Source organism: Vicugna pacos, chromosome 13, assembly GCF_048564905.1.
Source record: "Vicugna pacos chromosome 13, VicPac4, whole genome shotgun sequence".
Classification (NCBI taxonomy): Eukaryota; Metazoa; Chordata; class Mammalia; order Artiodactyla; family Camelidae; genus Vicugna; species Vicugna pacos.
In genome coordinates, this window is record NC_132999.1 from 65691629 (window position 1) to 65718194 (window position 26566).

The following is a 26566-nucleotide window of genomic DNA, read 5'->3' on the forward strand; positions in this document are numbered from 1 at the left end:
TAGCCCCAGGGCTTTTCCAAACCCACTTGGCTCCACTAACTGGAAATGTAGCTGGCAGAGGATGGGTGGTGGGCTGGCCTGCCTCCCCAGGGGTCGGGTCAGCAGTGAGAGGGAGCAGGCAGGCTGCAGAGTAGCTGGCTTACACAGATGTGCCCACTGCTCCTGCTGGGCACGCGCCTGCCCACACGCACACGCACACGCCTCGCCTCACCCGGCACCAGCTTGCCCCCGTGGCCGCTCCAGGAGAAAGGCAGGGAGTCAGCTCACAGGTGGGCAAACGGAGGCCCCAGATGTTCACCTGCCCAGGAGCAGGGCCTGGTCTCTGGTGACCCCACCCGCAGACCGTGCCTCTTGCACTGAGCCTGGCCCTGCCCTATCCCCCGTCCTTCAGAGCTCCCACCCCCACCCCTCTGCCCCGTGGCCCTGCTTGGGCTCTGACCCAGGCTGGGTCTTTCCAGCTGCCTGGGGCCAAAGTCACCTTGGAGGTTAGTAGGGAGGAGCAGCCCCTCCCTCCCGGGGCCAAACCCCTCTACCACCTGGTTCAGTGGGTGGGGCCAGGATCGGCCCCACCCCTCAGTCTCCTCCCCCTGGCCCAGCCTGCTCCTCCATTTCCTCTTGCAGCCAGTCCCAGTCACCCACTGGTGGTTGGCAGGTGGGAATCCACACCCCGGCTTTTACAAAGAAGACAGCGCCCCAGCAGGATCCGGGCAGCTGGTCAGGAGAACGCTGGGAGCCCCCACCGAGGACAGCACTGCTGGAGCTGAGAAAGGCGCCATGCGCGGGAACTGGGAGGGCTGGCGGGGGGTTCCCCTGGGAGCCGACTGTCCTCTTGGCACCTGGCCCAGCAGCGCCCTGCCCACCCAGGTGGGCCGTCACCCTCTCTGGCAAGCAGGACACTTCTTCCCCGTCCAGGCTGGCTGACCACTCAGAGGCCAGGCCAGCCTGCCTCTCCCACCTGCATGTCACAGGGGGTCCTTGGGGAGCAGACCGGCTGGGAGGTGGGGCCGTGAGGGAGGAGATGGATGGGGAACACCCTGGAGGGTCTCCCTCAGGCTCTGCCACGCCCTAAGTCCTCAGACCCACTGGGCAGGCTGGGCCCCAAGGGCTCGTGGGGATGGAATTGCCGTGACGCTCCAGGCTCCAGACAGGCCAGGGCCGAGGTCTAGCACCGGGACCACGAGCGTGACCACACACACGGGGGCCAGCTCCGGCCCACGGCACTGTGGGGATTTTGCAGGGACTTGTGTGGCCTTCACCCGGGTTCACGTTCAACGTGCACATTCAGGCATTAAAGAAACACTTTAATGTCTCAGTCACAGTTCCAGGGATGGCGCTGCAGGATCACCTCTCTCCAGCTGCCCACCTGCCCCCGGACGCAGGGCAGCCCCAGGCCCTCCAGGCCCGCTTCGTCTTGCACTGGGGCAGGAGCGCTGTGGGAGGGGCACCCTCAGGGTCATCCCTCTATCTCACGCCCACCGCCCAACTGCCCTGCGGGTGCACAGGAGGGCAGAGTGGGGTGGCCAGGAGCTGGGGGAGGGCGCAGCCAGCAGCAGGGCACAGGGCCGGGCTGGGGTCCTCCCGGGGACACAGCTGGGCCCGGGCTGGCACCGCTCCGTGAGCCCGTCTGGCGGGTGCTCCCCGACGAGCAGGCGGGACCTTCCTCCTTGGAAGTGTCTGGAGCACGTGCTGCAGCCCGTGGGGCCTCAGAGGGACCAGGGACCTTCCAGGCCCCCTGGAGATGGGCACGGCCACTTGCTAGAGTGTGGACCACAGCGGGGTCTGGTGATGTGCCCGCAGGCCCGGCTATACATCCGTCTCCACCCGCAGCCGCTCCATCCTGCGCACGTTGTCCTCCACGGCCTCGCGGCTCGTGATGCTCCGGGCAAAGTCCTCGGGGAACCAGCCGGTTTCTCCATCCCGCAGCCTCTCGCCATAGAACCATCCTGAACCCAGACACAGGGCAGGTGAGAGCAGGGTCCTGAGGACCAGGCAGGGGCCCAGCGTTGGCACCCCCGGTCCTCGGAGCTGCTGCTCCAGGAGACGCCAGGGCCCAGCATTCCTTGGGGCCGCCCCCATACCCCGCAGGCCTTGCTCAAGGGCACCTGATGGGAAACTAGGTCCCGACACCAGTATCGGGGGCTGAGCACGTTCCAGCCTGGTTTGCCCATCCTGTACAGGTGTGCGCAGGGGCCACCCCTCCCACTTAGGATACTGGGACCGAGAGCCCACTTTTGATGCTATGACTCTGGGACATTTGAAGACATCCTTGATGGAGGGTGCTGGAGGGGGCCTGGGAATCAGGCCCACCATGAGCTCGGGCAGTGACTGCTCCTGGGGAGGGCGGGCTCGGGACAGCTGCCCGTGCCACGTGCTCTGGACTCTCCCCGGGGCCTCAGATGCTTGCTCGGCACCAGCCCCTCCCGCCTGCCCCACGCCCACCCCACTGTGCTTACCATCCTCGTGCTCCAGGACCAGGACCACATCTGCCTGCTGCAGCGTGATCTCGTCTACCTGCTTGGCCAAGTAGGCCTTGGTGATCTCCACCTGGAGCAGGTCTGCAGGGGGTGGAGGCGTCAGTGACAGGACTGTTCCAGGGTCGGGGTGGGCCAGGCGCTCTGCAGCCTGAGTCGGGCAGGGCCCAGCTCCAACCCACCCTCTGTGGCCTGGCCCCGGTGGGGCCCTCAGGTGTCCCAGCACATGGACACGTGGCAGCTTCCCTTCAGCTAAAGCAAGGACCGCTCCAGAAGCTGCGATTCCGGGGCCAAAGCGTCCAGCACCGGCAGAGAGCGCTCCCGGCTACTAAGGGCCGAGCAGGGCTGGAGCTGGGCTGACAGATCCGCAGGCCAGTCCACTCCAGCTCTTCGGCCTCAGTTTCTGCAGCCACTGGGCGGCGCTCCCTCCCCAGTGCAGGGAGGATGAGACCCTGAGCATTGCTGCTGGGTCTGTGCGCACAGATGGCACACACGTGGGGCTGGAGCCCCACCCCCACCCTGGCAGGCCACCCTGGGGGCAGGCCCTGGGGCAGACAGAAGGCTGCACGGCACCTCTCCTCTCCAGGCCGACCCTCAGCCCAGGGCAGGGCAGCCACTCACCTCCTTTGTTGGTGGGGCCCCGCTCCTGCCTCTCCTTGTGCGTGAGGGCCGTGACCCACCGCGCCCGGTCACTCCTGGGGGCAGACAGAGCCTGAGCGAGGCCTGGGGCTGACTCCACCAGCTGGTGATCTCAGACCCCGCCCCCACAGCATGGCATGGTGGGAAGATAGGGGGTCCCTGAGCAACCCCCACAACCTTTGAGGTGGGATAAGCAGTTGGATGCAGGCTCAGGCTGCCTTGGGTGCCCTGTGGTGAGTGGGCCCTGAGCCAGGAGGTGTGCATGGGTGGCCCCCTGCCTCCCAGACCCACTGCACTGGGGGTCACTGCACAGGTAGTCACGGACACGTGAAGAAGTGGCAGGCAGGCCTCCTCCAAGGCAGGCTGATCCTGAGTCATACCTGCCCAGGGCCACAGAGTCGGGCGGCGGCTGTCCCCGCAGAACCCAGGCCTCCCTGTTCCGTGGCCCTGGGCCCAGAGCGCCCTGCACTTGTCAGCTTGCTGTTGAACATGCTCAGCCTCGCCTCCTTACCGGAAAGGAGGGAGCGTGGAAGCTGAGCCAGCACCTTTCTGTATGCTGGTCCCCACTCTCTGACCTCACCACCCCCGTGTCCCGACCCTGTGCTCCAGCCCGCTGTCCTCCTGGGCAGGGGCCTCCTGCCCCAGGGCCTTTGCACTGCCGTGCCTCTGCCAGAACCTCCCCCTCCTCTGCGACCCCGGGCTGCCTTGCTGGGGAGGCTTCCGGCCCAGCCCCAACTGGGCGCTCCCTTCCCTGCCTTGCTTTGCTCCTTAGTCTGCATCCCTTGGTCACACCAGATGGTTCAGCTGCGCATCTTGTGGCTGGCATGTCCCGCCCCCCCGCCCCCAAGGTGTGAACTGTGTGAGGACTAGGCTGTCCCTGGCACAGTGCAGCGCCCGGGAACACTGACCACGTCCCCACGGAGCTGTGAGGGCTGCCCCTCCCAGAGCCCAGCCTTACGCGGAGTCAGAGGACAGGAGGAGCCTCTCCTGGCGGCCCTCGCTGTTGTGCAGCAGAGTCAGCTGGAAGGGGTGCGGCACGGAGGAGCAGCGGTTGCCGCCCCCTGGCAGAGAGAGCTCCGAGGGCTCCATCTTCTGGACCTGGATGTGGTCCACCTGGGCGTAGTCCTGGACCACGAAGCTGTCTTCACTGCAGGCAGACAGACAGTTGGCCATGCTGCAGGGGTCTGCGGGCAGCCCAGGCTCCCCGCGCCTCTGGCTCCCCTGCAGCAGCTGGAAGGGTGCTCCCGAGGGCCGGCTCCCAGACACCTCCCCGGCCCCAAGGCCGCCGCTGCCACCTGCTCCCTGTGGCAGGCCGTGCAGCCAGAACCCACCTCTTCTTCTTGGTGACCACCAGGACGTCATTGAACAGGAACAGGTAGCATGTTGGCCGGCTGGCGAGCTTTCGGAAAAGCCCAGTTTCTTCCACCATGAAGAGCTCTCCGCGCTTCAGCAGCCAGCGGGAGGCAGAGATGAGCGGGAGGGACTGGGGGCAGAGCCGGAGAGATGGGTGAGTCCCGACGGGGGGCAGGGGACAAGGACACACAGCCAGCGGTGGGGACTGGGTGACCCAGCCTCCCCAGGGCTGGACTGAGGAAGAGAGTCTGACTGGGCCTCCAACAAAGGGCTATTCATTCGGCCAACAGGTGCTCACGGGGCAGCTACTGGGCCAGATCTGGGCCCAGATCCTGCGCAGCAACCTGCCTCTGGCCAGGCCCACGGGCTTCCTCGGCCCCAGCTGAGCGCTCCTCTGAGCCAGGGGGTGACGGCCGCTCTGGGGGAACCTCCTTTCCCAAGACCAAGCAGGGGCTCAGCCGCGTCTGTACAGACTATGAGGAGCCCTTGTTCTGCAGAACCACATCCGGTGTCCAGGGGCCCTTCCTGCAGACGGAGCTCCCTCCTGCTCTGCGGCCCAGAGAACAGGCCAACAAGTGAGAGGCGCAGGTGGACAGGACACACCTGGCCCCCGCCACCTGGGTCCTATAGCCTCACGGCCGGGCTCAGACCCAGCCTCCCGCCAACAGGGCAGCTCCTCGGGCGTCTGCCTGGAGCAGGAGGGGGAAGGCAGAGCAGGCTTGGAGGGGAGGACCGAGGAGGCCCACCCACCGTCTCTGTTCCCCAGACACATTCCGCCTGCTGGGACTCTGAGCTGTCCGGCCCCCATGCCCTCCAGTTCTGAGACGTCAGTGGGCGGGAGCCCCGCTTAGGGGTCAGCCAGGCCCGAGGTTGGGTCTTTGCTCTGGTCAGGGGTGTATTTCACCCCAAAGGTGAGATCTGCTGCCCGGCCGATGGGGTCAAGACCCGGCCGAGGGTTTGGGCTCAGCGAAGCCACAGCTGTCGTCACTCGAACACCTCCTCGGTGAAGCCCACCCTGACCCACCCCAAGGAGCCTGCTGCCCTTGTCTGAACCTCTGTGCCCTCCCTCCACACCTCCTGACCCCCGCCCTGCCCGTGGCTCTGGCTCTCACTGGGCTCCAGCCTGCTGGGCAGCCTCTGGGCGCTGGAGGCCAGCAGCTCAGCCTGGTCGGTGATAGGCTGAGGCCCGGCCCACGGAGCTGCTCCGACCCCAGTGTCCTCTGAGTCTCCTGCCCACTCCAAGCCCCCAGGGCCCTGCTGCAGACAGGCCAGAGGGGCGGGGTGGGGGCGGGGCAGAGGCTGACTCCAGAGAGCGGCTCCCACCAGGGTGCTCCCCGCTGGGCCGCCCCTAGGAGGCGCTCCCTGCAGAGGCCCGGTGGCCCGGGGCACGGTGGCGTGGAGGGCACAGCTGTCCTGGGTGACCATGGGGGCGGGCCCTGGACCATCCAGGATGGGCCAGTCTGTGGGACATGGGGGATTCAGGGGGCGGAGGTCTGAGCCCTGACTGCTTTGCGGGGGCTGGAGGCTGCCTAGGCCCCACCCCAGAACCAACGGGCTGTCCTGGCCTCACAAGGAAGCCTGAGCCGGCCCTGAGGTCATCCAGTCCCTGTCCGGGCACAGCGAGGAGGAGCCCTGACTCAGGCGAGCCCTCCGACCCGGCCTGCCGCCAGCTGCCCCGGCCTGGCCGCTCTGCCAGGTCTGCCTCTTCCCTGCCGCTCCGGGGGTGGGGGCCTCAGTGGGGAGGGCGGTGGAGCTGAGCCCCGTGGCCAAGGGCGCACAAGGGACGCTCCCAGGTGGGGAAAGCGGCCTGGAGAGGTCAGGGCAGAGGCTTATTCCTGGGCCTTGCAGGGTGGGCACCCTCAAGAGGCCTGGGGGCAGTGACCCCTGACCTCAGACAGAGCTGGGGGGAGTGGCCTCTGGGGCCGGTGGGGACTGCCTACCTTGACTTTGCTGAAGTCCAGCTGTGTATGCAGCGTGTACATCTGCTCCGTGCGCTCCATCTTGTGGGCCCCCTCGTTGCACTGCTTCACCAGCTGCAGGGCGTGTGCACACAAGAGCGGCTGTGCGGCAGGCAGTGGCCCGGACCCCGGGACTGCCCGGCACCCCACCCGTCCAGCCTGGCCCGGCTGCCCACAAGCGCTGGCCTTCTCGGCTGTCCTAGTCCCTGCACCACTGCGGGCTCCCCCACTGTGCGTGTGCTCCACTCTTTCTGGGTGTTTCCCCATCTACACTGTGAGAAGCCTGGGATGGTCGGCCTGGAAATCCTCCCTGCCGTGCTCTCAGGGTCTCTGCCATCGGTGGGGGTGGGGGCAGAACTTGGGCACTCCTTCCCACACCCTGGACCCTCCTCACCTTGCTGATGGCCTTGAGTGCACGGCTGGCGGCCCTGTACCTCTCGGGGTGGCCCTGGGTCTTCAGGCAGAGTGTCTGCAGGGAGACACCAGACGTGAGCAGCCACAAGTGCCTCCTACGCATGGGCTCAGGGGCCGGCCCGGGGCAGGGGCTCCCCTACGAGCCCCAGGCCCAGGGGGCACCCAGAGGGCTCCTGCCAGGCCCCACTGGGGCATGCAGCCCCCAAAGAGCTCTGCCAGGTCAGGCCAGTAGGGCTGGAACCTGGAGCAGGTAGTCCCCCAGACCCCACCTTTCCCGTGCCTGGCTGTCTTGGTCCAGCCTGGGGAGGCGCCCGGCAGCCTCTGTTTCTTCATTTTACCAGAGGGTCTGATCTCCTGTCAGCCTTGGACGCTGACCCACTGAGCACGGGCCACATGCTGCTTCTCAGCACTCAGCTGGGCCCCTGCCACGTGCCTGCCTGTGTGCACATACGTGCATGAGCACCTCTCACCCCCACGAGCCTCTCTGCCCCGTGAGCCAGCATCTCAGAGACACGAGCCACTGGGGAGCCCCCAGGAGCCCCTGTGTGCATGAAATAGGCATGGTGACTGGGGCCTGGGTCCCCCCAGGGCCCACACCCGGGACAACCGGCCGAAGGGTGGTGGGTAGGAGGCAGCCACACCCTGCACCGATGCTCAGCAGGGCTCTGGGAGACACCAGATCAGACTCATGGACACAAATGAAGCATCAAGTAAGTGAACAAAAATCCGCTAAAGTGCAGGAATGGCTCCTGGCGAAGAGAGCTCTGTGGGCAGCGCCACTGCTGCCGGCCACGGGCGTCATGGCCGTGAACGCCGTCTTGTAACTGTCTTCGTAACTGTCACGTAACAAAGCGCGGGGACAAGGTCGGGGGGGGACTGATGCCCCTCCCGGAGGTGGGACCCAGGCACCTCCCGCCCCCGGCTGGGGTCTGGGCACTCACGTCCGTCAGGAGGGGCAGCCGCGTGACCCGCTGCATCGGCAGGATCAGGAAGGAGATCATGGGCAGACCCCCGCACGCCGGCCGCTGCTCGATCTCCCTCAGGGCCTCTCGGAAGGCGGCGTTGCTGCTTCTGCAACAGAGGACGGGGCTCTCAGCTGCGGCAGAAGGCGTGGCTGTCCGTAGACAGCAATAGAAATCAGGCCACGGGCAACATCAAGCTCCGAGACAGGCTGTGGGTCCTCCCGAGGCCACCCGCTCCCCAGCCCCGGGCCCGGAGGCCGGCTCACGTCAGCTTCTGCAGGGCGCGCTGCTGGTAGACCTCGTTGGAGCAGTAGGCGACGTAGGGGTGGAAGTGCTTCTCCGCGTGCTCCTCCAGGATGTCGCTGATGTCCTCCACACACACCTGCACCTTGTGCCGCCGCTCCAGGTCCTCGAAGAACCTGCAGGGGGTAGGGGTGAGCACCACGGGCCTGGGGTTCCGTCCCCTGCTGCACACGCACGCACATGCACGTGCACGTGCACGCACACGCACGCGCACGAGGCAGGAGCCCAGTGAGGCTCCCAGGAGCAGCGTACAGCAGGCACCGGGTGGATGGGATGCCCAGGCTGGACGGGACCCTGGCCCAGGGCCCTCCCAGGAAAACCCCAGGACAGATCATCTCCTTAAACCTGAAGTAACTGGGCACACACCCACGGCCCAATCCAAGGCCACTTCTTGCTAGATTCTGGACAGATTCCAGCGGGCATCACGGGATGTAGACACGTAGGACAAAGAACTTGTCACTTTGACTTCACGCCTGGGGACTTGGGGCAGGACTGCCCGGCGCAGGGCCAGGACAGGGGCTCCAGGCAGATTCCTTGCCAGTGACTGCCGGCCCCCGATCCCTGCTGGGGTCCGTAACCTGGGCCTCGGCTGCAGAGATGAGGACGCAGCTTGGCCGGTGCTGGCCCCGGGCTGCCCTGGGTTCTGCTCCCACCAGCAGCCACTGCTGCCACAGCCGGGCCTGGCTGGACCCAGGTCGGTCATTGGTTGTGTCACCTGCCGGCTGGAACCTCCAGTGTGTCCTGCACAGCTGGAAGGAGCCAGACCCTGAGGCCTCATCGCCTCTCCAGGCACTGATACGGCCGCCAGGGTCCTCCACCCCAAGAGCTCTGTCCCCCTGAGAAGCCCTTTCCCCTGAGGCTCCTCCTTGAGCCACTAGCATCTCTGCCCACACCCGACTCTCAGAAGCCTGCCAAGCTGGGCTCCTGAGCCTGCCCCAAGCAGCCTGTCTGGGAGATAAGACAGCTGGTTGACCTCCCAGGGGCAGAGAGCAGAGTCCCTGAGCAAAACCCGCCCCACACGGGGAACCCCAGGCGGCCCACACCCCTCCCTGGGGAGTGACCAGGCGGAGACAGCCAGTCCACCATGGTCCTTACCATCCACCCCGCCTGGGAGGAGGGGAGGGAGCCAGCAGTGTGGCAGCGAGGTGGGGGGGAGCAGGGAGAGGGTGGGGAGGGGGTCCCGGGTCGTTAGTCCTGAGGACATCGTGGGGCCCAGCATCAGCCCACCCAGGACGTGTGTCAGAGGTCCCACTGGGAAGAGGGTGGGCAACCTCATCAATCGTGCCCCCACCCCCCAACCCTGTTGGCTCTGATTATCCTTGGCAAGGCTGGTGAGGGTCTCAGGGAGGGGGAGCAAGGCCTTGGCTTGGAGGTGGGCAGGGGTCCCTCAGGCCCCCACTCGCTGGGCCCCGGCCTGACCCCCACTCACAGGGGGACTACACTTCCTGTAAGTGGGGACACTCTGTGAACCATCGCTCTTGGGCAGTCCTGGCAGGCAGGGCCGGGGGTGGCTTGTCAGGAGCGATGAGGACCCCCAGGATCCCGCCCGAGAGGGAGGCCCAGCTGCCTGGACTCAGGGCCACACACACGTGCGTGCACAGGCAGGCCAGGCTGGTCAGTGCCTCCCAGGGCGACCTGGAGGCCTTTCCTGGGCCGGCCGGCCCTCAGCCGCTGACCCGAGATAGCTGACTCCTGAGGAGGCCAGAGCGCCCCCAGGGACAGTGACGGCCAGCCTGGGGCCCAACGGAGGTCGGAAGCAAACACGAGGGAGCAGCTTCCAAGTGCTCAGCCCTGCTGCACTTGGGGACACGGAGCGCAGGATCAGGGCTGGGGGAGGGGCAGCCCTGTCCCAAGCCCCCTGCCAGGCCGGGAGCTGCGGGCTCCCCATGCTGGTCCAGGGAGCTCTGCAGGGAGCCCCGTCTCCAGGGACCAGACAGCCCTGATACTCCATGGGGGCCCTTGGGCAGCAGACTCAGGTGGGCTCTGTGAGGGCGGGTCTGGCACTGATCTGAATGAGTCCCCGAATCACCTCGCCCCAGTCTGCGGGGCTGGGGCGGGGGATGTGGGGCCCACCCCTCAAGTTAGGGAGGGTGCTGAGGGCCAGGGAGATGCCAGAGGTGTTCTGGGCTCACCCAGGGTGCAAGGCAGTGCGGGGCTGAACCCACACAGGCGCTACCTGGATGGTGCCCTCTACGGGGTAAAGGCACACACACACCCCGACACTGCGCACGCGTGCACACACACGTACATGCACGCTCAAGCCCGGGCAGGCCTGCAGCTGCACACCCGGCCCCTCCTCCAGCTCCTGGTCCTGCAACCAGAGCCCGGGCCGGCACCAGACACCTCCGGGCGGAACATGACCTGGGCTGCAACTCCAGGCTGCCTCCCGCCCGCTTGACCCGCAGCCCCGCACGCCTTGTCATTCCACCCTCTGCACCTGCGTGTCCCCAGGGCCGGCTCTCGGTGGCTGCATGGCCCACGGAGGTCTCGTGTCCCTTCCCCATCCCAGGGCTGCCCCAGATCTTCCATCCACACTCTCAGGCCAGGGTCTCCCAGAGCCCCGGCCTTCCCACCCTCCTGGGAGCCTGCCGCCACCGTCGAGGGGCCCGGGCCTCACTTCCGGCTGGCGCCCAGGACGTCCGTGATGTTGGAAAAGAGGTGGTGGTGCTCCGTCTGGGTCATGGTGGCCCGCAGCTCTCTGGACTGCAGGAACTCGGCCACCAGGATACCAAGGCTGTGCTGGTACGAGAACTCGGACGTGAGGATCTCGAAGATGGCCTGGGGCGAGAGCAGAGCGGATGGGGGCAGCCCTGTGCCCGGGGGGCCTGGCCCGGGAGAGGGTTAGGAGAGCTGCCCCGCCACACAGGGGGCCCGGCCCAGGGTGCGATGGTGACGAGTGCTCAGGCCATGCGGATGTGCCCAGGGTGCAGGGGGCAGGCCGGGACTCGGGACCCCTGGACAGGATGCGGGCTGGGACTGTCAGCACAGCTGTGGGGACGTGAACCATCGCTGGGCACCAGGCCTGGGAAGCAGCCAGTGGGTGAGTGGGCGACGTCACCATGACTGCTGTGCCTCCTACCCCCCGATGTCAGAAGCAGGGCCACACCCCGCCCCACCTCACCTCCTGCCTCTTGCGTTCCTCGGCTGGTAGCTTGTCCAGGATGCCCGACTCCACCACCTGAGGACGGCACAGTCCCGGAGTCACGGGCTGCACGTCCCGGAAGCTCACCTTCCTGCTGGACCAGAGCCAGTGTGGACGGTAGAGACACCAAGAGAAGGCGGGAGCCAGGCTGGCCTGGCAGAGCTGTCCCTCGTGGACACCTGGGCTGCCCTTGCAAAGCTCAGCACAGTGGGACTGCTGAGCTGGCCTGTCCCTGCTCTGTCCCCTCGCTGACATCTTTCCTCTCCATGGAAACCTCCCCTGGGCGGGACCACCCCCTCGGAAGGGCCCTGGGGCAGCTGAGGAAGGGAATGGGCATCCAGAGGGCAAGGCCAGCAGTCACTCCACGGTGGGGAGGGGCTCTGCCCCACAGAGCTGCCGGCAGGGGGAGGGGGGTGTGGTGACGGTGGAAAGGTACAGAGGCACCTGGGAAAACTGGGGGCAGGGCCGCGACTCAGACACACCTGGGCCAGGTGAGTCAGCGCACTGCTTGGGAGGGGAGTGACACTGCCCCAGCTCTCTGGCCCTCAGGGCCCCCGGCCCTAGGCTGGAGTGCAGCTAACTCAACCACAGCACGCCTGCCAAGTTCCCTGCCCGGAGGCAGCCCCTTTGCAGGACCAGGGCCACCCAGTTCTGCTCCCGACCCCACCGGACGGGGCAGAGGCTGCCAGCAGCGCCTGGGCCAGGGGGGTGAATCCCAGGCCTTGACCTCCAGCCCAGAGGCTTGGCTGGGACACCTGGAGCTCAGGCGGTCAGGAGCAGCATCCCTGGGAGCGTTCTGAGGATGTGGGGTCCTGGACCCCACCCCCACCCAGCGCCGGGCATGCACCTGGCGCCTGGCAGGTGGGCGCGGATGTGTATTTCCAGACCTTTCACCTGCTGCCCTTACCCCCACCCCATTTTGGGCCCTCCCTGGCTGATGGCCCCCCGGCATGCACTGCAGCTATCTCTCCACTCCCAGGGGACGAGGTCAGGAGTCTGTCTGTCCCATGGCCAGCTGTGCCCTCTGGAGTAGTGACAGCTGCCTCCCTGGGTACCTGCTTAGAACACCGGGGCCTCTGTCCCTGACATGCTTTCCATGAGGCCCTGTGGGCCAAGTACCAGCCCTCTTTTCAGACATCAGGGAAGGTGAGGGGGCGGCTTGGCGGTGGCGCGTGACTCCAGCCTGGCTTCTCCCCTCCCCTCCTGCCTCCTTACTCGGACCCTCCTGGCACTTTCTGGGGGCAGGGCCCTGGGAGGGTGTCCCCTGTGCCCACAGTTCCCTCCAGGTCAGCCCGTCACACTCACACACACACACACACACACACACGGATGGCACGTGTCCCTAAGTGCTCTCCCCCGCCACGGACCACCCCCAAGGTGCCCCGCAGGGCAGGTAAGGCAGCAGCAGGGAGATCTCCGCAACCTGGGTGCAGATGGGGTGCTTCTAGGAGGCTCCCCCGTGGTCACTGTGAGGACCACCCACGGGCTTGGGAGAAGGGCTGCCCCCCACATCCCAGCCCCACCTCAGGGAGTTGGCTCCAGGTGATCTGGGGGGGCCGGTAGCTCTTGACCACGATAGGGGCGTCCACCTTTCGGGGTCCCTCAGGGCCGGAGGACTCATCCAGCAAGTCATCGTCGGACTCGTGGCTGGTGTTCAGGCCTCGCTCCCGGATCTCCTGGTAGAACCGGGGGTCTGGGGAGAGGGGGCGGGTCACATGCAGGCCTGGGGGCTCTGGGCCATCCTGCCCCCCTGGGAGCCCGCAGGTCGAGTCCTCCCAAGGAGCCCCTGAGAGCACCAGGCTGCACAGGGTCCCCCAGAGCAGGCCCCCCTCAGGCGGGCGCCCTCCCATGGCTGTGCTGGTGGAGCCCAGGGCAGGGGTGGCATCCGGGTGCAGAATGTGGCACCTTCAGACCCGAGCTGAGCCGACAAATCAGAGAGCCGCAGGGGCCGCCTGACGTGGCCCTGGGGAATGGGGCTGGGCGGGGGCTCCCTGAGGGCTCGGGCGACTGGTCCCAGAGCCCTCCTACCGGGGGGAGGTGAGGTTTCCGGCTCTCGGGTTCTGTCTGCAGCCGCACACACCACAGCAGCGCTGGGCGGGTGCGTGGATCGCGGCGGCTCTGAGCCCTCAAAGCAACCCCTCCAGTCTCCTGCCACCGCGGCCCCAGTGGGGCATTGCGGCCGCCCTCCTGGGGCAGGAGGCCCCGATCCTGTTGCCTCCCCACGTCCAGGCCTGCGGCTGTCCACAGAGGTTGGGGCCGGCAGGGAGGGGGCCCTTCTTGCCTGCCGCCCCTCACACCCGCTGGGTGGTCCATCCTGGCTGTGTGGGCACCTGCCTCTCCAACTCCCATGGCCCCCCACCCCGGCGTCCCAGTCCTCAGCAGGCCGAATGCACTGCGCTGGGCCCTGTCACGGTCCAGCCGTGACCCATGCCCCCGGGCCTCCTACACTGGGTCCCTGTGACTGCATGACTGCACCCCAGGCCTAGGGCCCTCTGTCTGGTCTTGGTCCCGCCAGCAGGGCCTGGCGCGTGTGCGCGCGCGCGCACACACACACACACACACACACACAGCGTGCTCAACAAACATCTCCTGAGTGTGGGGGCTCTGTCTGCCCCTGGCCCTGGGACAGCACAGAATCTGAGCGAACTTTCTAGATCCAGCAGAGCAGCAGAGCCTGAAGGGCCACGGGTCCTCCAGTCCCTGGAGGGATCCCATCCCGCACACCCTCCGTGCCACTGCACCCAGACCTTCCGCCTGCCCCAGGACGTCACAGGGAGACCTGCCTTACCCGGCCCCAGCCTGGCCCAGAGCCGCCGAGGTCGCCCCCTTGGCCGTACTCACCGTCTTTGAAGGAGCCCTTGTGTGCGCGTTTCCGCCCCAGTGTCTTCTGTGTGGAGAGACACAGAGACACGGGCGGTCAGCGGGGAGGGGCGGGTGTGGGGCTGCAGCGGTCCCTCCACCCGGGCTCCAACGGGAGGCGGCTCTGCTGGGCATGCAGAGGTGCTCAGGAGATGTGAGCTCCAGGAGGGAGGAAGGGCCGCCAAGCGGAGGCAAGGGGTGGGATAGGGGCTCAGCACAGGCAGGGCAGGTGACTACGGCTGGGCAGGTCCACCTAGAGGTGGAGGCACGTTGAAAGGAGATGCTCAGCAAAAGGGCGTCATGACTGTCCTGGAGGGAAGCCGAGGCAGGACAGGTGGGCTGGCGGACGGCTGAATAGGGACAGTGGGGTGGGGGCTAGGGCCGCAACCCAGGCCCCACGTGTAGGGGACTTGGGGCGGCAGGAAGAGCAGAGCCTGAGCCTGGGGGGTTACCCGGTTCTATCGCAGGCCCGGGTCCCTGCCCCCGTGGGGGCGGGGCTGCCGAGGCAGGTGGAGGGCGGGGCTCTTGGGGCCCCACCAGGTGCCTGCTCAGACCCCGTCTCCTCGGCTGGGCCGCACCACTTCCCATGACCTCTTGCTTCCAGGAAAGTAGGAGCTGGTTTCTTGAAACAAGTTGTGGCCTGAATGCTCCTGTTGCTGGTCTGAAGTGTGGTGCTCCCGGCTGCATCTGGTGCTGCTCCCCCGCTGCCCTGCACCCCCCAGAGCCCCCATCCCTTCCGCCTTCTGCCCCGCTGTTGTCGCGGTCCCTCCCCCACCTCGCCCCCACCCTGTGTCCTCGCCTCTGCTTTAACCCTCTTTTCTCCGGGACCCCCTCTTCCTGGGCCCTGAGCTCCTGGGGAGCCCCTCCTGTGCTCTCTCCACGCCCTGAGCACCCCCAGCCCAGCCCACAGTGCCCTTGCCACCCGCCTGCACCTGCCACCCTGGGAGCTCTCCTGGGGCCTGTCACCGGGCTCAGCTCCACACCCTGGCACTGGCACCAGGTGCCTGGGGGTCAGGAAATGTTGGCTGGGTGTGGGAGGCGAGCGTGAGCAAACGATGGACCCTGCAGGCCTGGCCCCGGGCGGGTGCGGAGCGCCGAGGTCCACCGGCGGAACGGCTGGGGCTATGCTCCACCTCCCGGGACAGGGGTGTCTTTAGACAGAGGACAGTAGCTCGGGACTCCCTGCCTCCGCCCTTCTACGCGCCAGGTGCCAGCATTCTGTGGGGCGGTCTGGGCTTCTCCCCAGGCCGGGGCAGGGCTCATGGTCAGGGCAGGAGCCTGTGGTAGAGGGGGCCGCCGGCCGGCAACCGCGACCGTGGGCACAGGGAGCCCCGAGCCGGCTGTCAGGCCGGGCAGGGAGGGAGGGGCTGCAGAGGGCGTCAGATCTGAGCTGCTACCGCCCCTCCTGAGTCCCCCACGACGGGAGCTCAGGCTGGCTGCTGCTGCAAGGCCACCCCTGAAATCCGTCCTTCAGACAGGCGGCGCCCCCTCAGGTCCCTCCAGGCTCCACTCCCTGCTGCGCCTGAGTCTGGTGTTCTGGGTAAAACCCTCGACCTTTCCGAGCCTCAGCGGCCTCATCTCTAAAACGGGAACATTCCGACTCTGCTCACAGCCCGGCCGCCGGGCTTAACCGGGATAGGCCGCCCCAGGAGCCTGCACGAGGCGGGGCTCACTGGACGGCAGCTGCGCGACGCCGGCAGGGAGGTGTGCCTAGGCCGCTCCCTGCGCACAAGCTCCCGCGGCCCCTCGAGGCACGTCCTTCTCCCCGTTGCCCAGGCAGACGGGCCCCCTACCTTATTTTTGGCTGCGCACCGAGCAGGCTGGCTGGGCTCCTCAGCCAGAGCCTGCAGCTTGGGGGTGAGCTGGACAGTGTCCCCCTCGCCGCCTGGGGTCCCCAGGCCCTTCATGGCCGCCCGGTAGGACTGGTTCCGCAGGTTTCGTCTCAGCATCCCTCCGGGCACCATGTCCACGTCCATGTCGTCCAGGGAGAAGCTGGGGGCTGAGAGGAGCCGGGGGTCCCGCCGGGCGGCCTCCTTGCTGAGCACGGCTGCCCCGAAGCTCTGATGGCGGGCCGGGGTCTTAGCCTTGCTGGACACGGCCAGGCTCCTGGGGATCAGCTGCTGGGTGCCCATCTTGAGGGCCGCCGGGCTCTGTGTGCTCAAGACGATGGCCCTCGGCTCCTGGGCCTCGGGGGATGGTGCCGGGGGTGCTGGGATGTCAGGCTGGAAGGCGGCATTGCTCCCGGCTGGCAGGGAGCCCCGGACCATCGGGAGCCCGGACGCTGGGTTTCCTTTGGCGTCGAGCCGCAGCTCCGAGTGAAAGCGGTATTCCAGGAGCTTCTCCTCCAAGGAGCTGTCAGAGTGCCGCTGGGCCATGGCGAGTGGCCGCAGGGTCCTGGGGACAAGGACAGAGATGAGGCAGCCCTCCTGCACACTGGCCCCACTGCTCTTCTCAGCATCTGCCTTCCAGAGCCCGAGGTACAGCTGCCAGGACTCCCAGCCCATGGTCCCCGGACTCCCCAGGGAGGTGGGAGCGCAGCCGGCTGGAGGCGTGCAGGGAGGCTGGGGACAGTCTCAGACCTGCAGGGACCAGGCTGCGGGAATCAAGGCAGAGGACAGGAGGCTGGTCGCCAGGGCTCTGGGGACCTGGTGGGAGCAGCCTGCTTAGGGGCTGGCCTGGTGAGACACCTGTGTTTCCTCTGCTGGGTGGGACAGGCTCTGTTGGGGGTGCAAGCATGGGGCAGTGCGGGGTGCATGGGACCTGGACTGGAATCAGCCACTCGGCCTCTTGGCACCATTTTCTCAGGGTCAGTGTGAGGACGCCAAGAAACGCTGTCCGTGCCAGACGGCCTGGCTGCGCCCCCGCCCCGCCTCACCCCGGGTTCTGAGCACGCAGGGCCAGGCTTCGCTCTGCGGCTCCAGCTGTATTGTCTCCTCCAAATCGAGAGGCATGGGCTTCATTCTCATTTTGCAGAGAGGCCAGGGGCTGGCAGGACGCATGGGAACAGGGTCTGAACCCAGGCCTGTCTGATTCTCTCGTCTCAGCACCGCCTGGGGTGACACCACTGTGTTCAGCCGTCTACACGGCCTTTCCACACGTCCCATGACACACTCACACTTTCCACACGTCTGAACTCAGAACGGGGCCAACAGTCTGTCTCAGGAGCCTTGCCAGGCACCGTCACAGTGTGAGCCACGTGGTCCCGGAGAGGGAGGGGGGTGTTTGCATAGCTCTGCCCCGGCGCCCACAGCCCCAGGACACACTGTGCTCCAGGGGCGCGGCCGTGGCCTGTGACCGGCGCCCTCTGAGGGCTGCCCACTCTCCCTGCATCCCCCAGATGTTCCAGCCCATCCCTCCCAGCACCTCATGTCCCACCTCCACCCCTTCTCCCTCTCCATCCTCACCCACCCTCCAGCCCTCGGCCAGCCTGGCAGCCCCACGTGACGTGATATCCCCACGTGTCCACCACTGTCCCCCACTTTCCTCCTTCCAGCACAGGTAGGGCTGAGCAAAGGACATGTGTCCCTCCTGGGCAGAAACTTCTGGAGCCACTGACAGATTCCCTGCCGTGCCCTCCCCCATGGCAGTGATGGCGGGAGCGCACGTCTGAATGGAGCCCCACCAGCCTGGGACCTGAGTGCCCAGGACGTGTAGGGCCCAGAGACCCAGGGTCTGTAAGCATTTTTGCGGGGCTATTTGTCACTGCAGCATAACCAGGCTCATCCTGACTGTTAGCACATCATTCGGCCAGGGTGGGTGGGTCCACGGCCACGTGTCACACCTCTGGGCCAGGCAGAGCCACTTACAAGCCTCAAGGGCACCAGCCTCTGACCACTGACCAATCCAATCTGAGGGTCTGCTCTCCCATCGCCACTGTCACTTCTCCCCACTGCTCGCTGCGCCTTGGTTTCAAAATCTGTAAAATGGGCACAGTAAGAATCACCCCACCTCCCGAGGGTGCTGGGAAGGGTGGTGGGCTCATAGGTGCTGGGCATGAGGGGCCGCCGAGGGCCATAGCCTTGCAAGACCAAGCTGCATAGAAGGTCACCTGGAGCCTCAAGGGGAGAGGCTGCCGGCTTAGCACTTTGTAGGATCAAAATCCAACAGGGGGAGAACTCGCTCCTTTAATTCTTTCCCCTTTGAATAAAAACCTGGATAGCCACCCTTCATGTGCTTCTGATATACACTTCTTCAATGTTCAAATGTTAAATGTTCTTAAATGTTAGCATGATCAGGGCCGGGCGAGAGGGGGAGCCTGTTTTCCAGATGGGGAAACCAAGGCTCCAGGTCATCTGTCCAGGGGCCCAGCTGGGAGGGAGCCTCGCCACCACGCCTGCGCCGACAGATGGGGAAGGAATGCTGACCGGGAATTTCTCTGGCAGCCCTGCTGAGGGAGGGAGCTACCTGCTTTCTCCCATCTAGGGGGCCCGCAGCGGAAGTGGCAAGGCCTGGGATGGTGGGTGCCGCCGGGGAATCACCATCTGCCCCAGGAATCACCGGGCGGGTCCCAGCCCGAGCCCGCCTCACGCACAGCCTTGGGTCTGCGTGCTCGCCCTGGGAGGTTCTAGCTTCAGCCTAGGAATCCCTCTGACGGGAGGCCGGGCAGGGCCGGCGCACGGGGCTGGCCTCGCTCATGGCACGGTCGGAGCGACTGCAGGGCAACTGGAGGCCTGGCTCTCTGCCTGGCTCTGTCCCAGCCCATCAGTTTTACGCTAAAACCATCCCAGGAAAGCGTGTGCGGCTCAGCCTCCCGGGCCCGCAGGGAGGGGCTGCCCACCCGCCCGTGAGCCCTGGCCACCCCCACAGCAGGAGGCTGCCCACGCATTCCTGGGGACAGTCTGAGTCACCAGGCCGAGGGTGGCAGCAGCCAGCCCGGGCCTCCCAGGGAGCCGGCAGCCGTGGGCAGAGGCCACACCCGCCTGGATCGCCCACCCACGTGAACTTGGCTGCACGTTAGCCAGGCCTGGCTGAGAAATGGGCTTCTTTCAGACTGTGTCTGTTTGCACACCGAGCACAATGCACCCAAGTGGGTGGCCGGCCAGGAGACCCCCCAGTGTCTGAGTCCTTTTATTCTAGCCTCGGCGTATCTGCCACGGGGAGGGCTGACGCTGTCCTAACACGCAGGTGGCACTGAAGGGCCAGACAGTGACTGTGGGGCCGTGAGCCCCGCCCGCCCTGTCCCCTCATCCATCCTCCTTCCCCGCCTCCTCCCTTCTTGAGCCCCAGGCCTGAGTCTTCCTGATCCCCTCCTCTGAGCCCGGCCAGTGGCGCGGCGTCTCCCAGGAGAGGGCAAAGTCTGCTCCCGGCTGGAAGGTGCCAGGTGGAGCCCGTCAGGCCCGCCATGGCTGGACGTGACCTTGGTTCCTCGGAGGGGGCCACACCCACAGACCTGGGCCGCCTCCAACGCGGGACCCAGGCCCGAAGGAGAGGGGCTCTGTGCCAGAGGTGTGGGCAGCTGCCCGGCTCTGCACGAGCCCCGGGCCCCAGCCTGAGCGGCCCCCGGAGCAGCAGGCATCACGGGGCCACCGTCTTCTTCCTTCCAGTGTTTAGTTGGTCACACAGCCACCTGGGTGTAGGTTCAGAAGTCAAACAGCACCGAGAGGCTTATCATCGAAGACAGGCGTCCTCTCCCGCACGCCGCCACCCCATTCCCCGCCAGCCACCACTCTGGGCTTTTCAGCTTCCTCCCAATTTCCAAACCAGGCCCGGCGTGCTCTTTCATGATCTCCCGGCTGTGGGCATCACCGACCCTCTCTGGCCGGCTGCATGGATGAGACCCCAGCCTCGGCTCGGCCCATCCGTGTGGGTGTTTGTGTTAGCACGGCCCGCCTGCCCCCGCTTCTCGTTAATAATTCTCTCTTGTTTACTGGCTGGCCTTCCTCCTGTTAATTTCCTGGGTGTGCCCCAGCCGCCATGCCCTGAGAATGCTGGCCACACAGTGCGCAGGGTCAAGCGGCTGCCCGCCTTTGCCCAGAGACCCTGTCCTCTCTCCCCGGCACACCCCTCCCTGCTTCGGGGGCAGGAGATCGGCCCTCGGCCCCCACCCTGCACACCAGTCCTCTTCTTTCTTCCTTCCCTCCCCTCTGAGCCAGGGCCCGCCCCCTGCCCCCACCCACTGGCATCTTCCCAAGGCAGCGCCACAGGAGGGAGATCTTTGTCTAAAAATGTCTCCTTTCTGCCTTTTCCTCTGCCGGTAGCCAGCAGAGCTTAGGGTCCCATTTGAGACTAGTTTCTTCCAGAATGGAGAAGGCTCCTTCCCTTGCCTTCCCACTGCTGCTGAGACATTGGTCTGACTTCTCCTCCTCGCGTCGTGACGGGAGGCTCTCCCTAGCGCCACCGGGGGTGTGGGCTCCCCGCTTGACCCCCGAGCACTGACAGCCACGGGGATGCGCTCACAGAGACGGAGCCACAGGCTTGTGCATCCTGCCAAGCTGTTCTAGGTCCGCACGCTTCCCAGTGGTGCTTCTTTGATAGGTCCTCCCACCTCTTTTCTCTGCTCTCTTTCCGGACAGCCGTCTGTGAGCACTGATGCCACTGAGCTGCCCTCCTAATCGCCCATCTCTCCCCTCCTGCATCCCACGTCCTCCTTTGTGGGGGGCTCCCTCCGTCCCCCTGAACGGCTCTTGTTCTTCTTGTCCTACGAGGCGCTCTCTCCTGCTCTTTACTCACCGCAGCCTGTTCTTGTTTCGCGAATGCCATGCACTCTGTCAATGTATTTTCTTTCCAACTAGTTTCTCTCTGCCCCTGGCCCAGCCACACTTCTCCTTCATCTCAGCCCCCTCCCAGGCCCCAGGCTTTCCTCAAACACCGGGTGGTCCTGGTCCTGGTCTGCTGTCAGCTTCTGTTAGGAGACAGGCAGGTGCTGGTGGGGGTCCTGTACCCCGAGCGCACACATGGCCTTGTGCTCGGGTTACTCTGCCCAGCCAAGCTCACGACTCGGAGTCACAGGGAATTTGGAGCAGAAGCATGCACGTCTGCCTGGCAGACTCTTGGGGACCCCTCACCGGGTCTGGTTCTGGCAGCTCCTCCTCCAGCAGAGTAGCTCTTTCATTGTCCTCATCGGATGCTGGCCAATGCCTGGTGTCCTGCAGCCAGCACAGGGGATGGGTGAGAGCGTGTGCTCTCCAGGCAGCGATGTCGCTCAGAGAGGCTGGACACCCTGCAGTGACCACTTGAGTCACAGAGGCAGGTCTGCTCCCCAGCAAGGGGATGCCCCTTGGCAGTGAGGGCTACATGGTGACTGTCTGTCCCTCTGTCTTCCCCAACGAGTCTGTGCATCCTTTAGGAGCAAGGACGACTTCCTGTTCACGTCCCCACAAACAGTTGGGCTCAATTCCCAAACTGAAGAGGGAAGGCTGACCTTGTGAGCACCTTCTCTGGGCTTCTCTCCCTGGAAGCACGTCTTCCGGAAGAGGCCCTGCTGCTCTATGCGGAAAATTAACCCGCACGGGACTTGGCTTCGAGTGAGCCAAACCCTCCAGGGCAGCGCCACGGGGGCTCCAGGCCTGTCTGTGCCACCGCCCGGCGACACCCGGCTGCTTCTGCTCGGGGCGGGGCTGGGAGGGCCCCTACCTTTGAGCCCTGGGAACCACAGCACTAGCTTTTTCCTTGGCCCCTAAGCAGCCCGCCCTGGGGTCCCCGGCACACATGCAGATGCGAGTCAGGGGTACGTGGGACCTGGGTGGGAGGAGTGGTGGGCTGAGGGTCAGAGGTGGAGGCAGAAGGGCCTCCGGTGGCCTCAGGTGACCCGACCCAGCTTGTCTGGTCCTGAGCTGCACTTGGCTGCACCCTGGCTGTGTTTCGGGTCGCCTGGCCCAGGGGGTCCCATGCAGCCCAGCCCCCCAGGGCCCTGGCCGGGGGGCCCCGTGCAGCCCAGCCCCCCAGAGCCCTGGTTCTTCTGGGTGGATGGGCTTCCTGGGGCCCCAGTGGGCTCAGTGCCATCCCTCCTGCTCCCCCGAAGAAGCACAGTCCCCCTGGCGTGGGCCTGTGGCCCTGGTCTCAGCTGCTCTCACAGACACCAGGACCCAAACTGCACGGAGCTTAGGACCCACTGCCCCTCGGGTGAGGTCACCCCGACACCTCCATCCTTGGGGCACCTCTGTCCCTCTAAGGTCTGGTGGACTTGACCCTGCCTGGAGGGGCTCAGTCCGCCTGGCATCGTGTGCCCAGGCTCATCTTTGCTCGGGCATGCTGGACCCACAATGACGGCCTTGTGCTCGGGTGACTGCCCGGCCAAGCTCAAGATGTGGAGTCGCGCGGACGGCGGGGCAGGATTTGGCTTCGGAAAACACACGGCACGCAGCAAACGGTTTCGTTTGCAAAGCGGTGGGGGGCAGCTGGGGGCTCTCCACTGAGGTGCCTTGGCCCCCTCAGGGGACACTCAACAGTGTCTGGAGACAGTGGTCACAGCTGGGGCCGAGCTACTGGCCTCTTGTGCGTAGGGCCCAGGGGTGCTGCCCAGTGCTTTGCAGCGCACAGGGCAGCCCCACAAGGGATGATCTGGAACAAACGTCCCCAGGGCTGAGCTGGAGAAACCTCAGCTTAGCTAAGCGCAGACTCACCCGCCAGCGTCGGGGTCAGGAAGACCCACCGGCCGCCCGCGGCCCGGGACGCAGCCTGGCAGCCGGCAGTGCTAAGCCCTGGGCTCCCCCTTTGGACAAGGGCTCCAGGCCCCCGGTGGGGCGGTCATCACAGAGACCACCCTCCTGGATCAGCCCGCGGTGCCCACCCGTCCAGGCCCCTCCGTGGCTTCCTGCTCCCGCCTCTGAGTCCAGACGCCCCATAAGCCCAGCCGCTTTGCCAGGCTTGGCTGGCACACAGGGATGGGGAGTCAGAGCCCTGACTCCACAGGTGGCCTGCACAGATGACCCGCGGTGTCCTCCACACACTCTCTCGTCCACTGTGTCCTCAGCCCCTCACTGCTCTTCTGGAAGGAGGGTGCTTCCCCTCTCTGCCAGGTGAGAAGCAGGTGCAGAGGGAATGTGACCCCTGCTGGGGTCGGGCAGCGGGCAGCAGAGAGCTGGGTGGGGAGCCAGGCCCCGTCTGACCTAGACCACTGCCCCAACGCCAGCGGGGTGAGTGGCGACTCTCACTGGAAATAAAGACGCTGGGACAGGTGGCCGGTCACCCGAGCACGGACAGTAACTCCCACAGGCGAAGGAGACAAGCAGCCGAGACCCACTCAGAAACTGAAACTAAAATTCCGGGAGCCAGACGCGGGGAGCGGCTGTGCCCGTCAGACCAGGCACAGACTGGCATCTCAGGGGCCCCGGCAAGCTGCCTCACGCCACTTCACCTCTGTGCCTTGTTCCCTTCCGTGCAGGGTCGGAGACACCCCCCAGGAACCAGAGCCCCTGGGGAAGAGGGATGTCCCCCCCTGCCCCCACACACGGTCCTTCCTGCAGGTGTCCAGGCGGGGGGGGGAGGGGCCCCTGCCAGGAGGCCTCGGGGGAGCCCTGGCCTGTGCCCACGATCTACCCCACAGAAGTTTTCATCTTTTGTGGCCTGTGGGCATCGTCAGAGCAGCGACCAGAACAGAAAGGAGCCCCAGCTGAGTCAGCATCCTCTAACTACTCTCATTTTACAGAGGTGGAAACCGAGGCCCAGAGGGCTGAAGTCACTTGCCTTAAGTCACACAGAGCCAGGATTTGGACCTGGGGACCCCACCCCTAAGCACTAGGCAGCAGGGGTGCAGGCAGACCGGTGTACAGAGTCAGGGGTGCTCCAGTCCGTCCCAGCCAGACCCGCAAGCTGCTTTGCCTGGCCTTGGTTGGCCTGACAAGCACCCCTTAACCCCTCACCAGGAGGTGCAGACTGTCCACCTCAAGGACAGAGGAAGGAATCAGGCCGTCTGGGCTCCAGGTGGGAAGGGGAGCTCCCCAGCGCCCCCGCCCCCACGCCAGAGAGTGGACTGAGGCCCACCCACATCTCGGAAAGGAGCCTTGCTTCCCAGATGCAGAAGCGGAGGCTGGGCAGACAGACAGGTGTCCCAGCAGCAAGGGGAACCCGCAGCTTCGGGAGTCGGGAGCCGAGCCCCACCCTCCTCCCTCCCCTCTCTCTCTCGGCTCAGGCAGAGCAGGACCCCTTCCCTGCTGGGGGCTGCTCCCCACGGTGGGCGAGGAGTTCCTTCTCCATTTGCTGTGGGGAGGGCTCCTCTTTCTTGGGGCTGCTAACTCTTGTGCCGAAGCAGGTTTGGGCAGCAGATTCTCCAGGGTTTGGGGAGAGTTCTTTATTGCCCCTCCCCCCTTTTCAAAGGCCCTGGGGCTCCCTAAAGATCTCTCAGCTCCTATGCCCCGGTGGGAGCTCCGGCTGCAGAGTTCCTCTCCAGGGCCAGGAAGCGTCCCCTAGGGCTCAAAGGAGGGTAGGGGGCGGACGGACGCCGGGAAGCTTGAAGCCCGGCAGTGGAGGAGGGGAGGAAGTTCGGGGGCCCTGGGGCCAGCCAGGCCCCGCCCCCTCCCGCAGCCCCGGCCGCAGCCACCGCGGAGGGAGGGAGCCGCAGAGTGTCGTGGCCCCCGGGGCGGGGCTGGCGGAAAAGCGCAGGGGACGGAAGGCGCCCCCACGGTTGCCGGCGCCCCTCCAAGGTGTCCCCGCACTGCCCCGCTCACCCGTCCTTTCCCAGGCTCACCTCTTGGCCCCTCACCTGCCCCCAGGCTTACCTGCGCCGCGGGGCGGAGGACGGAGCTACGAGCGCGGCGGCCGACGTGGGGCCGGTCCAGCCTCCAGGCTCCCGCCCTGGCGGGGCGGCCGTTCCGGGCCCCGCGCTGGGTCCCGGCCGCTCGGTCCCTCCCTGTCCCCGCCCCGCCACTTCCTGTGCGGCCCTGCGGGAGGCGGCGGCGCCCTCCGGCCCCGCAGGTGGGCGGCCAGGTGGGCAGGGCGCCAAGGGCCGGGCGGGAGCGGACTGCGGGGCGCACCCCAGGTACCTGGCCGTGCCGCCTGCGTCACTGTCCCCACCTGGCCGGCCGGCGCCCACGTGGCCCGCGGCCAAGCGGGCTCGCGCCTCGGAGTCCCGCCGGAGTCCCCTGCGCCCCCTATGTCCACGCCATCGGTCGGGCGTCGCCTGCTGGGGTGCCCCGGGGTGGCCTGCCTTCTCCCACTGCGACCCTGAATTTCTCCTTATAGGCCTGGCTCTGCTGCCTCCTCTTCCAAGAAGTCCTCCTGGAAGCCGACCAGCCCGCGGGGAGTCTGATGCTTGAGAGGCTCCGCAGCTGCAAAAACGGCCGCAGCTTCTGGATTTGGAGACCGCGGCCAGAGAGCTGCCCGCGAGCACACCGCGCACTCTGGCCCCTTCGTGTGCATCTGCTGCCCCTTCCCAGATAAGGATACTGAGGCCTGGGAAAGAAGGCGCTTGCCAGTTGGCACAAGGCTGAGTCTGGACTTGAAGCCTGGCCTTTGCAGGCCTTGCCCAGGGTGTAGAGTCTGCAACAGCTCCCCAGCGGGGCTTTCAGGAGCCCAGTTCCCTGGCGCTGGAGAAGGTGCTGGGGGCTGGGACAGGTTGGCTTCCACTCTGGGCTTGGGCCCACCAGCCAGTCAGACAGGCAGGGCGTCCCCATGCCCCGTCATCCTGCCTGCCCTGTGTCACCCACACCCCGGTGTCAGGTGACTCCTGGATGTGACCTGAGATCCCCAGACTCATCCTTGTAGGTGCGGATGTGCCAGCCCCCTTCTGGTCTGCGTTTGGGTCCCTTTACGTTTGGGTCCCTTTACCAGGAAAGGCCGTTGCCAGATGTGTCACTGCTGGAGCCCAGGCTGGGCTGTGCACTGGGTGAGCCTCCAGCCCACCAGTCTCTGCGCAGACCCCAGGCCTTGGTGCAGTGGACAGGGTGCAGGGACATGCCAGCCGGCAGGGCAGTGTAGCCTGGGGTGCGTGCCTGCCCCCTCCTGGTGTCCACGCCCCCAGGACTGGTGGCTGTGGGAGCTTACTGCCCTGTGTGGGGCCAGGGGGTGCCACAGGCTCACGGGGCTGGCTTGGCATTTTCTTGGGTGTTGTGGTTTGAAGGGCAGTCTTGCTGGGCTCACCTGTGGCCTTCCCAGTCCCCACCCCTCCAATGTCTGCCCTGAAGCAGGGGCCTAGCTGGCTATAGGAAGGTGCCCAGCAGGGCCATCAGTCCCGTGTGTGTGTGTCTTGGGTGGGTAGGGGCTAATGGCTGACTCCTGTGGGCGGGGTCCTGGGCCCTGCAGCCACCTGGGTGGACAGACGGCTTCCAGGCAGCTCCTGGGAAAGGTGGACACCTGCTGCCCTCCAGAGGCCATTGTGGGTACTACACCCACAAGGCCCAGACTGCAGGAGGGAGCCGCTGGGGGAGTCCTGGAGGGTCTTGGCCTGTGGGAAGACAGAGGCCCCATGGGTTCCCGACGCTGACTCAGTGCTTTCCTATAAAACCTTCTTTAAGAGTGCAGCTTGGTCACTGTAGGGTTGATCCCCATCCACCCCTCCAGCACGTGGAGTCTGGCTCTGCCACCAAGCTG

At 66.2% G+C, this 26566-nt stretch overlaps 1 protein-coding gene across 1 annotated transcript; it reads right to left on the reverse strand.

The window, feature by feature from the left end:
• Window positions 1-1284: 1284 nt before the first annotated feature.
• Window positions 1285-24890, reverse strand: ARHGEF16 (Rho guanine nucleotide exchange factor 16). Its single transcript, XM_072975566.1, has 15 exons — window positions 24757-24890; window positions 15895-16495; window positions 14084-14129; window positions 12766-12935; window positions 11222-11278; window positions 10718-10878; window positions 8064-8216; window positions 7777-7906; window positions 6816-6890; window positions 6404-6496; window positions 4442-4593; window positions 4069-4257; window positions 3093-3166; window positions 2454-2555; window positions 1285-1943 (listed from the first exon to the last, which is right to left on the reverse strand). Exons 2-15 carry the CDS (start codon window positions 16474-16476, stop codon window positions 1804-1806), a joined length of 2124 nt encoding a protein of 707 aa, XP_072831667.1. The 5' UTR covers window positions 16477-16495; window positions 24757-24890; the 3' UTR covers window positions 1285-1803.
• Window positions 24891-26566: the final 1676 nt, after the last annotated feature.